The 14,668-nt window shown below is 38.9% G+C and overlaps 1 protein-coding gene across 1 annotated transcript; it reads left to right on the plus strand.

Moving 5' to 3' along the window:
* Positions 1-2,052: 2,052 nt before the first annotated feature.
* On the plus strand, positions 2,053-14,089 carry LOC148654527 (adenosine deaminase 2-A-like). The gene is made up of 10 exons (XM_088646869.1): positions 2,053-2,533; positions 5,977-6,297; positions 6,416-6,638; positions 7,443-7,653; positions 8,256-8,383; positions 9,578-9,668; positions 10,230-10,338; positions 11,182-11,339; positions 11,722-11,924; positions 13,217-14,089. The coding sequence occupies exons 2-10, from the start codon at positions 5,982-5,984 to the stop codon at positions 13,323-13,325; spliced, it is 1,548 nt and encodes a 515-aa protein (XP_088502995.1). The 5' UTR covers positions 2,053-2,533; positions 5,977-5,981; the 3' UTR covers positions 13,326-14,089.
* Positions 14,090-14,668: the final 579 nt, after the last annotated feature.

Genomic DNA, 14,668 nt, shown 5'->3' on the forward strand with positions numbered 1-14,668 from the left:
TGGTTTACCAAATGAAAAGGTTGGATACATCCGTGGGTGCAATATGAGTTGCAAAAATAAAATCTGCAAAACAAACATGGCCTAAATACCAGTTTATATGGTCTACACTATCTTAGCAAGTGACAAATGAACTAAACTGATGTGAGAAGTTCCATTTTTAAAACAAAAGATTTTGGCTTTAGTAAATAATAGTGGAAAGGAATATTCATTAGATTCTTACTAACATAAACAATGCTTTTTGTCCTAATAGTTTTTGTACAATGGCTGACCCTGTGCTCTGAACCCAGGCTTCTCTCTCCCCGTTTTTGTGCCTGTGTGTCTCATGGAGAGCAAGCTGGAATATGCGAAAATACTAATTCACAATGCAAGAAATTGTATAGGATTAATAAAGTGACGTTATGTTATGTTAGTGCCTCCCTGTATGTTCCAAGTCTAGCCAAATCTCGAAAACCTAGGTAAAGAAAAATATAGTACAAATTCATTGATGCTGTCCTTTGTCATTAGAATGTTCTCAGGTGTGCATTTTATAAATCTTTTCTTCTGAACTCAGGGAGATATATATACATTTTGTTTTCAAAATGAAGATTTAAATATGACCTGGGTGAAGCTTAAGGTACATAAGAATGTAAAGTTTACAAAAGTGAGAATGCTGATTGGCCCTCATAGCCCATTTGGTTGTTAGTATTTATCTTTTCCATCTTTTTTTGAAAGAAGCCAGGGTTTGGGCTTTATTAACAAGGCTGCTGAGAAGTTTGTTCCATACTCCAACAACCCTTTGTGTAAAGAAGTGTCTCCCTTTCTCTCTTAAATGCACTTCTATGTAGTTTCCACTTGTGACCTCTCATTCATATTTGTGATCTGGACCTCCAGACATCATAAAGCAAGTACTTTTAAGGGGAACATGGGTTTTAGATATATGAACCAGCTTAGCAGCTCTGTTATAGACCCTGTTGTGCTAAGGTCAAAAACACATAAAAGCTTAATAATAATAATAATAATAATAATAATAATAATTGCTTACACTTATATAGCGCTTTTCTGGACACTCCACTCAAAGCACTTTACACGTAATGGGGACTCCCCTCCACCACCACAAATGTGCAGCATCCACCTGGATGATGCGACGGCAGCCATAGTGCGCCAGAACGCTCACCACACATCAGCTATCAGTGGGGAGGAGAGCAGAGTAATGTAGCCAATTCATAGAGGGGGATTATTAGGAGGCCATGATTGGTAAGGGCCAATTGGAAATTTGGCCAGGACACCGGGGTTACACCCCTACTCTTTTCGAGAAGCGCCCTGGGATTTTTAATGACACAAGAGAGTCAGGACCTCGGTTTTATGTCTCATCCGAAGGACGGCACCTGTTTACAGTATAGTGTCCCCGTCACTATACTGGGGCATTAGGACCCACATGGACCGCAGGGTGAGCGCCCCCTGCTGGTCCCACTAACACCTCTTTAACAGAAACTCTTGCTTCTGATATACTCCTGTAACTAGTTGTGAGTGTCTATAACATGCTATTCAGACATTCTGTTTAACCAATGTATCTGGGGCCCTTTAAGTACGTCTGCTCCAGAATCTGAGCTTTCAATAACTAAAGAGGCAGCACTAGTCAGGTGGACTTTTCCTGTAATGCATAAAACATAAACTAAGTGAAATCCTTAGGGGGAGGGGGGGAGTGTTTAACAGCACTGTAAGCAAGATTGTGCCAAACAAATACATATCTGTCTCCATAGCAAAACTTTTGGCTGCAAATTTTAATTAAATCCATGAGCCTTTGAGACATTCAATGAAAGGCCCCTCCAGTTTCCAAAGAATCCATCCTACACTACATCACTACTCTAAGTATGGTTAAACTATTCAGCTGTTTGTCAAATCAGGTTTGTCACAACGTTTCCGAAAGTGGGACAGCGTCAGTTACGCTGTGTAACATCGTATGCAGAAGCAGCTCTGGGATTGCAGACATGACGAAACTCAAAACAAACGAAATTTCAATGTGTGGGGAATTCTTGTTCTTGTGCACTCGGCGCAGCAAAGTATAATCTATCAGCTTTTGTGAAGACGCATGTTTAATTAACAAGTGTGGTTAAAAAAATCAAATAACTTGGATTTTAAATCATAATACGCCAAAGCAAGAACATCAGTTTCAAGCCAGGTGTCGTAGTGCTTTGCATGTGTAAAACGCATGACCCAAGGCGACAGCGAAATCAGCTTCAGAAAAACAGTCACGGTTGGGTGCACTGGTTTCCTTTTCTCTCGCACAAATGTGTGCTGTATTACTAACAGCTAACTAGCGTTAACTTATTTAAAAAAAAAACGAATGAGAATTCTTTCTCGATATGTTACACACGGTCGCCTGAGGTAATGCAATCTGTAGTACAGTATTGACGGAAAATAAGGGATGTGACGTATTATGTCAGAGGCAAGGGAGTGTAACTAGTACAACAGCTGTTTTTCACTTCCCTTCGCAAACAAAAGCTGACTTGCTTTGAGACTGTACACAACCAACATTGAAGCTCTTTTGCGAGAGGTGAGAAAATTAAGTTTCAGTGGATACAGAATAGAGTATTTTTGCCGTTGTTATATGTTGTCAGTACAGTCGGGAGCGGCGTCTTTCAGCTAGGCGCAGCTGAGAGCATTAAACGAGAATGATTCTATTTAGGTTTTAGCTTAGTTGTGATTCAATTGCACATTTGTAATTTATGCCATTCCCTTGGCTTGGAGGTCGGTTTTGTTGTTATAGTGGCCATTGGGTAACCTGCTTTGTTGTTATTTAGCAATCACCTGTTGAGTAATCCGAGATTTAAACAACGGGTTTTAGTTTCTGATGGTCCATATAACAAGTCAAATTAATCAAAGTCTCAATTGCAATATAAAATATGATATGGCAAATGATAGGCAGATTAATTCTACTTGAATGTGAGAAAGCGAGTCGCCCAGAGCAGTGCTGAAGGCAAACACACAGCGCTGTTTACCAGTCGGGCAAGCTTGCGCTGTACAGCAGATAACAAGACCCTTAACGGTCTTAAACCTTACAAACCTAGAAAACGTTACCGTGGTTTAGGAATAACCTTTGAAATTTGACTTTGACTGGTAAGTGTTTAGTACTATGTTCACTATAGATCTGAAAGTACAAATACCGAAAGAACAGCCCTGGGAAAAAAACCTAAACTTTCAAATTAATTTGGCACTATATAGGATCGGGTGGAGTGAACAATTGCATTTTTTTCCTTGGGAAACAAAAACCCACCTGAAGTTTTTTTTTGTTCGAAAATGTGGAATTGCACAAGTTCTGTCAAATAATTTTAGAGACATTTTTATGATTTTCCAGAACAGTCACTTTACCATAATACTGTAGGATAACTGTTTTTCAGTCCTCCATTTGTAACTTGAACTTCCTTCCAGTTATATTATGGTCAATACTATAGCTAAATTCATCCAGAGGGCGTGGATTAATGCTGAATGGTCCCAACTCCTATTTCTTAATTTACTGCAATTTAATACAGTCCATTAACCTCTCAGCATGGTGGGAGGAACTGGAGCATTAATTTAGTATGGCTAGGAAATAAGGAGAACAAGACATTTGCTTTTCTTACGTTTTTCTATTCACTAAATGCTTCAATATAGTTATGATTCCAGCCTGAACGATGCTTTGATATGTACAGTACTGTGTGACTTGTTAAAATGCCACTTTTTTGGTCATTCAATGAAAGCATTTCCACCTTGTTTTGTGCACATCTTGTTTTAAGGCTCCACCTTAAAACTAATTATGTCCCAGAAGAAAATGTGTGTTCTAGGTCAAAGTGTTCTACTGTAATTAATTATAAAGTCATGGTCCGGATGGTGTAGTTAAAGTTTTCTCTCTAAAGAGTGCTCCAACTGAATTTAAAACTGAAATAGCTTATAAATCATACTGAAAACGTAGAGTATCTTAAGCAGGAAAATTAATGTCATTGCTGTGTGACTTCCAAGAAAACATCAGTGGCAGATATCTTTTATCATTACATCACTTTCAGTAACCACTTATGCAGTTCAGGGTCACAGTGGCCTGAGCCTATCTGAAAGGCAGGATACAACCTGGACAGGATGCCAGTCCATCGCAGGGCAGAGACAGATACAAACATACATACATCCACTCACACCAGGGCCAGTTTTTACAGAAGCCAACATCTCTTTGGGCGAGGGTGGAATCACAAGCATGTATCTTTCTTTTATATTTTTGTTTGGCATTGCAGGTGGGGAAGTGAAAGAGACCAGAGAGGAGTTAAAGCAGAGTTCCTCATTTATGTTCCTCATAAATGGCTGTTGTGATTTCTAGTGTGCATCAAAGAGTGATGTATGAGGACAGATATGTGCCCCCATGACATTCAAACAGCCCATCACTTTGTACTGTTTGCAAACATTGTAGAATTGTGGCCTTCGTGCTGAGTTCTTTTTACCAAGAACTGGCATAAGAATTTTGTAAAGGAACAAGTAATAGGTTTATTCGATGCTGAAAATGGAAGAATGTAAGAAAGAAAACACGCTTCTTACAAGCTTTTCAGCATGGAATAACCCTATTACTTGTTCCTTTGCAGCCTACGCATGCTGACACAGCTGCTCACCTGAACTAAGAATTTTGTAGTGTTATTTCTACTTTTATTTCTAGCTATCCAAATTGGACCGTACACACTTTTCCAACAAGGCCTTGTTCCTCTATATTGCTGAAATGAAGAAAAGGATCCAAGTTTTGTCCATCTGTATTTCTAATGCAGTGTTGTGTGTCAAACTGCATTTGCACTATTTGCATGTCCCGACAAAAGCCTTTTTGTCTCTTTCATGACTGCAATTGCTAGGTTTGCAGCAGATAATTAAGATAAGCCTTTCCTCTTCTCCTCAAATTTGTACAGGGTATGTTTTCATGTTGTGTTAATAATTTAGAAGCTTAGAGTCACTCTTTAAAGATTCCTTCCCATAATTGCTGGCAATCTGCCTTTTAATCACATAACATGCAGTAATTGCAGGAGGTCCCTAGAATGTAATTGTAAAAGATTTAGACTATATAAGACATTCCCTTATGGAACTCTCAGCTGGAGAGTTGATAGGAGCCACAACATAATAATAAATAACAACAACACAGCTTTAACCCCCCACCTCGCCAACAAAATCTTCCCCAGGTATGAATCAAGGGGACAACTTTTTCAAAATGTAAGTTTTCCATTTTTTGAGAAACAGGTTTTAATGATTTTTAATGTTTTGAAGAACTCACAAATAAATACATTTTCCCCAACCCACCACCACCTGTGGTACCTTACAGGTTTTCTAACCAAAGAACACTTCAGATGAAATCATACAGCTATGGTAGAGGTCCTGTACAATAAATACGCTTCATCTCCTCAGATCTCCCAGAACAGAGTAGAGCTCCAGGCAGAAGGTGAAGATGCCAAAAGATAAAGCAGAGGTTTTGACACAGCTCCAACATCTTTTGAGAGTCTTTGACTTTCTCTTAGCCTCTTTAAAAATGACTGAAAAATGACTGATGGAAACCAGTCCGTCCATTTGGGGCAAGGATCTACAAGTAAATTCAAAATAATTTAAATTTCGGATACTCTGATCATTTATCTACTGAATGGTCTTCTTTTTCTCATGTTTCTTATGTTTTTAGCTTGGGGGAGACCATCTAACCAGTTTCTGTTTCTGCCCCACCTTTGGAGTTTTGGAACATGCATGTCATTTCTAACATTCATATCACTAATCTAAATAGTTACAGCAGCTAAAGGTTTATAAGACGTCTTTCACAAAATTTGTTCCTGACATTTTCAGTGGATTGCCAACACAAAAAATTTATGGTGGACAAGAAAAGCAGAGAGCGTAGTAACAGGCAGCAGGAGCTGAAACTTTGAGGTAACATCCTGGTGTATAGTTCACGTGATTTAAAAATAGCGTGATGTTGAAGCCGTCTGTTGTTTCCTGTCTTCCGTTCTTCTCTGATAGAGATAATGAAGGTTCAGACCATCCATGGAGGCCTAGAGCTGTTCCTGCTGGCTGTTAGTCTGGCCTGTCAATGCCGGTGTGCTCCAGACCCCAGGGAGAGAGCCAAGCTATTCCAGCAGGAGGATTTCCTGAGGACAGGGGGAAATGTTGTGCTGATGGAGGCAGAACTAAATGTCAACAAATACCTCCAGAAACTGAAGGAGCAGGAGGTGGCAGATTGCAGGATCTCAGGAAAGTTCCCCCCAGCTATGCACTTCTTCAAGGCTAGAAGTCTCATTGAGGAAAGCCGTGTCTTCAAGTTTTTACAAAAAATGCCCAAAGGTAATCACATTTTAACCACCGGTTAAAATTGAAGGAGTCTGAGGCCTGGTGTTGTCTGCCTTTCCTGAAATGGAAGCTTCATACTGCCTTTAATGAGTTGTTGCCTGTCTTTCTCCAGGTGCTGCCCTGCATGTTCACGACTTCTCTATCGTGAATGTTGACTGGCTGGTCAGGAATGTCAGCTATTGGCCCCATTGTTACATCTGCTTCACCACCAACCAATCAGTGCGATTTCACTTCTTCGATAAAGCCCCTTTCACCAGCCTGTCGGGGTGCTCCCACTGGGTGTTACTGGATACACTGAGGAAGAAGATGGGTAATTCCACAGACTTCGATAACAGGTGAGCTTCATACTTTTATTAATGGGTAACTTTTATTAATGGGTCAGACTCCCTGGAATGGCTAATCCAATACAAACCGGTCCACACAAAGACTGCTTATTAGTCCAATAAAATTATTTTTTACCAGTGAGTAAAACTTGCTGTATGGAGAGAATTTGAATAAATTAGCTATTACATAAAGTCTTTTAAAAGGAAAAATGGAACCCTTTCTTTTTCAAGTCAATATTGATCTATTTCTCTTTTTAGAATTCCATTCAGCAATGTTGAATATTCGTGCAAAAGGATATAACTACAGTTTGTATTAAAATAGTTGCACGGTAAAGATATTTAGAAATATTACAAGACATATATCAGTATCTGGCAGTGCATAGGATCCAGGAAACAGTCCCCACTGGAAATAATAATAATTAATAATAATAATTGCTTACACTTATATAGCGCTTTTCTGGACACTCCACTCAAAGCGCTTTACAGGTAATGGGGACTCCCCTCCACCACCACCAATGTGCAGCATCCACCTGGATGATGCGACGGCAGCCATAGTGCGCCAGAACGCTCACCACACATCAGCTATCAGTGGGGAGGAGAGCAGAGTAATGTAGCCAATTCATAGAGGGGGATTATTAGGAGGCCATGATTGGTAAGGGCCAATTGGAAATTTGGCCAGGACACCGGGGTTACACCCCTACTGTTCTGAGTTCTCTAAAATGTATCCAAGGTGAATAATGGTTCCTGCAGAAAATAAATGTACTGTTATCTTTGTTTCTTATGCATTTTCCGTGCTTTTCATTGTCCGCTAAACAGCTTAATCCGAAACCTGACGATGTTCACAGAAGACCCAGAGGTAGCCTACCCTACCCAGGATTTAGTATGGAGGAAGTTTGAGGAAGTGTTTACAGCTTCCATAGGACTCATCTCTTATGCACCTATCTTTAAAGCATACTTCTATCAAGGCCTACTCCAGTTCTACCAGGACAACATCATGTATGTAGAGCTCCGGGCTCTGCTGTCACCAGTAAGTCCAGCTACAGTACATATTAGAAGCCAGAGCAATCTTAAAAACATATACAAAAAGTTTCAAAGTCTCCTCGCAGCTTTCCAAAATTCTTTGTAGAGGGATGGATCTTGGAGGGACAGTGTAGTTGTTGGTTTTTGAAAATGCTTAATGATCTAAATCAGCTAATTTTTGGTTTAGGACCAGGATATATCAGGAGAACACAGAACGACATGTATGTCTTTGTGAAACACCTTGGGTGTGATAATGGGTAACGGGTTTGATTGAATTTAAATGTACTTGAACAAGATGCTCTTCCTCAGTTCAAAACATGATACCATTGTACATTTTTGACCATGTAACATCTTCAGAAGGAAATGGATGTGCGGATATGAAGAAAAGTACCTGTGTTGCTTTGGGCAACAATTTTCATGTAAGTCAAGCCAGGAAAGCATTTTAGGATTTGAATTTGAGGTTGCAATAAGGAGTTTGCAGAAAGTGAAGAACAATACAAGATAAGTTTTAAGCCCAAGTAAACTGAGAGGAGTGTCTGTCCATCTTATTTTTTTTTAAATGGTGTCATATTTGAACTGAATTTGAATTCCTTGTGGATTTTATAACAGACATATGAGCTGGATGGAACAAGGCATGACATGGACTGGTCGATGACGGCTTATCAGCAAGTCGGCAGACAGTTTGTGGCAGATCATCCAGACTTCCTGGGAGCCCGAGTAATATTCACAGTGCACAGGTAAGTATATGGTGCTACGGAACTCTGATCAGAAAATGACAAGTATTCCTACTATTGCAGAGATGATTTACAAATATATTTCAGAATTTTTAGCCAATAGAATGCCACAGAAAATCTTGACATAAATATAAAACATTTTAGGGGTATTTTTGCATACTTTGGGGAAGTTTTTTTGCATACTTTGGAAAGATTGATATCTTTTTGAAAAAAAGCTATTACATTTGCTCATATTTTTCACAGTATTTCTGTCTTATAAAACTGTGTGAAATGTGTATTGTGAAACAACTGAAATTATATTGTGAAGTATTGTATATTTTAGGCTTAGATCATTTAATACAGTACGTTTTACAAGTTATATTAAATCGTATAAATTAAATATATATACAATAGTGTGTGGTACGGTGGTGCAGTAATTAGCATGGCTGCCTCACAGTGCTGGGGCCCTGGACTCGGTTCCAGACCAGGGCTTCTATCTGCATGTAGTTTGGATGTTCTCCTTGTTTGTATGGATTTTCTCTGGGTGTTCCTCTGGGTGTGCCGGTTTTCTCCCACAGTCAAAAAACGTACTGTTAAGTTAGTTGATTTCTGGGAAAAATTGACCCTGGAGTGACTGTGTGCATGTCTGTTTGTGTCCTGTCCCATCCAGGGTGTACCCCATCTTGCTCTAGTTGCTTGCCAGCATAGGCTTCAGCTCCCCCACTACCTTGATTTTGATGAAGCAGTTAGAAAATAATAAAATAAAATATGATATAAATTGTACAAAAGTAGTAAAGTACCTTTCAACCTAAGTGTACTCCAAAGCCTTTTCTCAAAGATTGTGTAATTTATGTTGTAATGGATGGTTGAAAAAAGTGAAAATTAAAAAGCCTCCTCTGTATCTTTGGTCACTCATGCTGCCATTTGGAAATCTTTTAAAAATATTAAGCATTCCCTAAAGTTTTAAGCCCATGGTAGTTCTGAAATTCACCTTAATAGTTTTGTGAAAGACTATAACGAATGGCATTTTCGATTGATCATTGTTAACACATTATAATATAGATTCCGTTTCTTGCAATAGTTTTCATTTATTTTTAGTTTCTTTGTGAGTGCTTTGCATTTAGCCAGTACCTGTCAATATCCCAGCTCCAAGCAACCCCACTGTGAGCTAACAGCTTGCTTAAAGGCAGGTCTTCCATTGTCTCATGTGTTTAACAGGGGTATGAATGTTTCGCAAGTCAAAAAGGCCGTTGAAGATGCAATGAGGCTGAAAACAAAGTTCCCTGAAGTAATGGCTGGCTTTGATTTGGTAAGAACCTCTCAAATTTCCACAACAGCTGGAGGTATTCGCACAGCAAGCTGTGAAAACGCAGAGTGAAATTTCGCAAAAGGAAAAGAAGGCCACAGAATGTCAAATGAATACCTAGGAGTTGTAATTTTAAATTTAAGGTATCTTGTTATATTAATTGAAATGACTTATTTTTAATAAGCAAAGGCTGGAACTAGGCTTGTGTTATGCATTTTCAAGACTATCACAGGCCTTCTTTAGTGTAAGTTTTCGTGTTTTGGTTGAAAACAGTAACTTTATAGAACGTGCCCTTTATTTGTAATTCAACAAAAAGGGACATCATTGCAAAAGAGGGCAAATGATTTTGCTGTGCACCGTATGTCACTGAAATCATACAGAGATCCAAAGTACAGCTGTTGTAAAAACACTGTCTCCCTTGACATTAAAAATACTGAAAGTCTGAATTATTTTAAATTGAATATAGAAACCTGAATGTGCTTTATATCAATGGTTTGTAACACTTGTGATCTCTGATATTTTATTCATTTTGTGATGTCTTGTTAAATATCAAACTTTTCATAGGTGGGCTATGAAGATGGTGGTAACCCACTGTGGTACTTCAGAGAACCACTGTCTCTGCCAGCTCAGAGGGGATTCCAACTCCAATACTTCTTCCATGCAGGAGAGACAGGTGAGTCTAGCAGTCAGTGTGAGAAGGAGCCAGCTCATTGACCTTTTAAAGGGGCACTGCAATGCTATTTTTATATTTCAGTGTAAGAAAGAATCAGCATTGATGAGTGTATTTCAGACCACAATAACAGTAAAATGTCCCAAGTACTGTAACTTGTGCAACCTCCAATTTACATAACAAAATGCACAATTTCCAAGTGTGCTCAGCACCATGTTCTGCAATTCAGAAGGAGGCAACAAAACTTCCGGTCACATGATGCAGCCTTATTACATTTTAAAGAAGAACTCATCCCTTTTAATCCAATAGAAATATTGCTCTCTACTTCGAGATGGTTTTATAATAATAATTTTTCTGGACACTCCACTTTACAGGTAATGGGGACTTCCCTCCACAATCACCAATGTACAGCATCCACCTGGTTTTGCCAACAAATACTATTTAACTAGTGAACTCTGCATGCAGATCACATTGGAACATTTCTGCATTGAAATTTCTGCTGGACAACCTGTACTTATTTGCTTGTACATCACATTACATTAGTTATTACAATGACTAGTGAGCAATAAGGAGCCTCTTCACGTTGCAATTAGTGGGAATTCTCGCTGTCCCTCGTGGTGAGATCAGGGCTCTGTGAAAACATAGTGACTTACAGTACTTTCACAAAGTTCACGACTTTGTGCTTAATTCAAAATTTGTAAATTATTTCCATAATGTCAAAAATTGGGACAGCAGTTCCCATATAAAGGTCTTGCCTCTGCTGGAAAAAGGCTGAGGACTCTCTCCTCCAGGAGATGATGTTAATGAACGTGACAGTGGCTGACAGCTTCGATTCTTTCTCTGCAGACTGGGATGGCATAAATGTGGACCAGAACGTGGTTGATGCTCTCTTGTTTAACACCAGTCGTATTGGGCATGGTTACGCACTGGTACACCACCCAGTTGCCAAGCAACTCTCCAGGAAGATGGCAGTCCCAGTAGAGGTCTGCCCCATCTCAAACCAGGTAGCCCAGCTCTCAACTTGTGTCCCTTCCATCACAAAGCATGGTCTGAACCCATGGACAGCAAAGATATACCACAGCCACAACATGCACTGTGAGGGTTAATTCAAGGTACAAAGCATTAAACAATTAGAGTACTGTACCTGTTAGAGGACTCTGTTTTGTGGGTCATACTCATGAAGTTTTAAAGGTCCCTTTGAACGTTCCATTGTTAGTGACCTAACTCCTCTTGATTGTACTTTAAAAAATGTATTTTTTCTTTTGTTCTGCTCCCAGCTTATTTTGAAAAGTGTAATTTATGTATGTTTTAAACTTACCATCATTGATTAAAGGCTTTAAGAAAATCCAGAGCTACACAGTCCTACCCAGCTGTCTGCCTTCACAGGTGCTGAAGCTGCTGTCAGACCTGAGGAATCATCCAGCCGCTGTCCTGATGGCAGAAAGGCACCCTATGGTGATCAGCTCAGATGACCCTGCTGCCTTTGGCTCCAGTGGGCTGTCCTATGACTTCTATGAGGCATTCATGGGTATCGGAGGAATGCGGTCTAATCTGGGGACTCTAAAGGAGCTGGCCATGAATTCCATCAAGTAAGTCCTTATTCTTCACGGATGCGGTTAATATCAGGTCCCTAGTGTTCTTTTAGTGTCAACTAAAGTTTAGTAGTTTTTCCTTTGGCTTTTCATGCCTGTAAGCAGGTTGAGTTTGAAATGAAGACAAGGGTAAATCTGAACAGTTTACATGGATACTGTGCAAACTGTGTTTCTTACACAAAATACACACTGGTAAGGAACATTCATTCTCGATGTTAAAGAAATATTCCATTCTTGCAATAGTGAATTCTCCAATGGTTTGAAAGGTAATTTTATTATTAAGAAGTAATAGAAGTAATATCTTAATAAAGGGACAAAATAGACTCAGATCCGCTTCCTAATCTATATCAGTGATCAAGATTCTGGTATAGCCATTAAACATGTCATATTCACAGATTTCAATCTGTATTGATCTAGGTTGTTGTTTAAATTGCTGTGTGCAGTGATAAAATGTATCAGCTATTTACTGTTGTGTTCAATGGTCAGAGCAATTAACCCCCTGTATTAGTATAACCAATTAGATCTTCTAAGAGTTTATACCCATTACAGCAATATTGTGAAGAGAACACAAATAGAAATGTTAAGAAATTAGTCCTTGCAAAAAAATATCTAAAATATGGGACATATTGGTGTCTTACATTTGTCCATGTATGCTTGTCCTCCCATGTCTTATTTTGTGACCTATACTGTACTTCCTGGGTAGGTTTAGGCTTGCTGCAACCCCTCCCACGAATTAGCCATTTTATGATAATGTTGGATGGATCAAACATATAATATAGCAGTTTATTCACTGAGTGTTTCTCTTGTTTGGTATTTCATGAAAAAGGCTATTGCTACACTTAGTTATTGAGCGGGTGGGGACTCTATTCAGCAAAGATTCAAAGGAAAATTAACAACCCTTTCCTATCTGAAAGGTGCCCTGTCCTGTTGTTTATCCTAATAATAACTGGGCCTTAGATAATTGGAATATTAAATGAACACATAATTTGTGATCTGTTTATTTTATTTTCACCTCTAAAACGTCTGGAGACATTAAGTTTTTTTTAAAATAAATGGCAGCTCCTGAAATCTGCCAATCTTTAGGCTCTTTAAGCTATCAAAATTTTAATTAAGCTAAGGAGTATTGTAATTACCCACTGATGTACTGTAACTATATTAGCACTGGACCACCAGGCAAAAGATGTAGGGATAATGAGGAACCAGAGAGGGAGAAACCATCCTAAACGAGTCTCCACTTTTCCCATTGATCTTCAGAGAAGGGCTCTGACAGACTGTTTTCTGTTTCCCAGGTACAGCTCCCTGCCGCCTGAACTGAAGGAGAAAGCAAAAGCACTGTGGCAGATGAAGTGGGAGGCTTTCATTTCTGAGACATCAAATCTTCACTTGAGAGACCTATAAGAGCTCAAACCCCCGGTTTGTTAGGTTTTAATAATAATATTAGTAATAGATTCCTTGAACTTGTGTACCTTTTTTGAACTCTGAAGGATCCCAACACACTTCACATATAGGAGGGGACCCACTCTTTCATCCACTGAAAGACAGTACCCACCTGGGTAGCCATTATGTGCCAGAGGCATTATGGCCATTATGGGCCAGGTTCTGCAAGAGTCAGATTTTAGAATTTATGCCATTACTCTTACAACCAGTGTGACAGAATCTTTCATGGCCCCATTTTAAACTTAGGGGGGGACCCTCCTACGTTACTGTGGCATAATACTGGGCCCTTGGTTTGGAAATTCAAGTCCAGAGGTTAGAGTGCCACCTAATGGTTCAACAACTCAACAGCAACCGTAAACTTCTCCAGTCCCTGTACTGATCAGGCCCAAATTTGTTTAGCTTCTGAGATCTGACAAGATAAGGCTACATGGTAGGACTGTTGCTTGGAAAGCCCTGGGTTAAAGTGATGCAAGGTATTGCAATAATGACAGAACTGGTAGCCTTTTAATATGTCCTACTGACATGTCACAATTGCCTGCTGAAATCAATAACAAAAAAAAAGTACTAATGTTTGTGTGTATTGTATTGTTTGGGTTTTGAATTGTTTGTTTTAGGATTGTGATAAACTTTCTTTTTTAAAGGTTTATTCACTACTAAGTAGTGCAATGTTGTAGGTAATAAGACTGTTTTACATGTAAATAAGTAAAATTGTAAATATATTTGATACATTGTGTTTTACATTTTGGACAGTTTTCCTTTGTGCAGGAAAGGTACATAAACACTGCAGTGGTAAAACTACCAAACACCAATCTTTTTGGCATATCTTCAAATATTACTCAGCTACCATCTAGTCTTATTTTTCAGGTTAGGAAATTATAGGATAGCGTGAAAATCTGTCTGGACTATAAAGAAAGGAATGAAGATGTCTGGGTCAATACAGCTGGTAACTCTAGCTACGTAAACCTGTGGCATTTGAGGTTGTGGTGGGAAATTGCAGAACTACCAGAAATTGACAGATGTGTGTAAAGTATCTGTCCTTGTTAAAATAGTCATTAATACAAATGGTTTGTTTTTATATTTTCATACTATTTTTATCCTAACAGTAACAATTAAGAATTTGCTCCCCTCCTACACTAAATACTAGCATTAAAACTAGATGCATTATTACTAAAGCATTAATGCATCTAGTGTTCCTTAAAATCAGCTAGAATAGATGCCAAAAACAGCAGGAATATCACATTGTCCTGCTAAGGTCAAATATGAAAATACAGAGTCATTTATCTACAGTACAGCAGACATTTATA

Source organism: Lepisosteus platostomus, chromosome 9, assembly GCF_059453375.1.
Source record: "Lepisosteus platostomus isolate fLepPlt1 chromosome 9, fLepPlt1.hap1, whole genome shotgun sequence".
Classification (NCBI taxonomy): Eukaryota; Metazoa; Chordata; class Actinopteri; order Semionotiformes; family Lepisosteidae; genus Lepisosteus; species Lepisosteus platostomus.

Excerpts from the sequence above, each read along its gene's own strand:
- LOC148654527 (XM_088646869.1), top strand. The coding sequence starts at position 5,982 with ATGAAGGTTCAGACCATCCATGGAGGCCTAGAGCTGTTCCTGCTGGCT. Across the intron at positions 9,669-10,229 it reads TAATGGCTGGCTTTGATTTG|GTGGGCTATGAAGATGGTGG; the intron begins GTAAGAACCTCT and ends AACTTTTCATAG. Across the intron at positions 10,339-11,181 it reads CTTCCATGCAGGAGAGACAG|ACTGGGATGGCATAAATGTG; the intron begins GTGAGTCTAGCA and ends CTTTCTCTGCAG.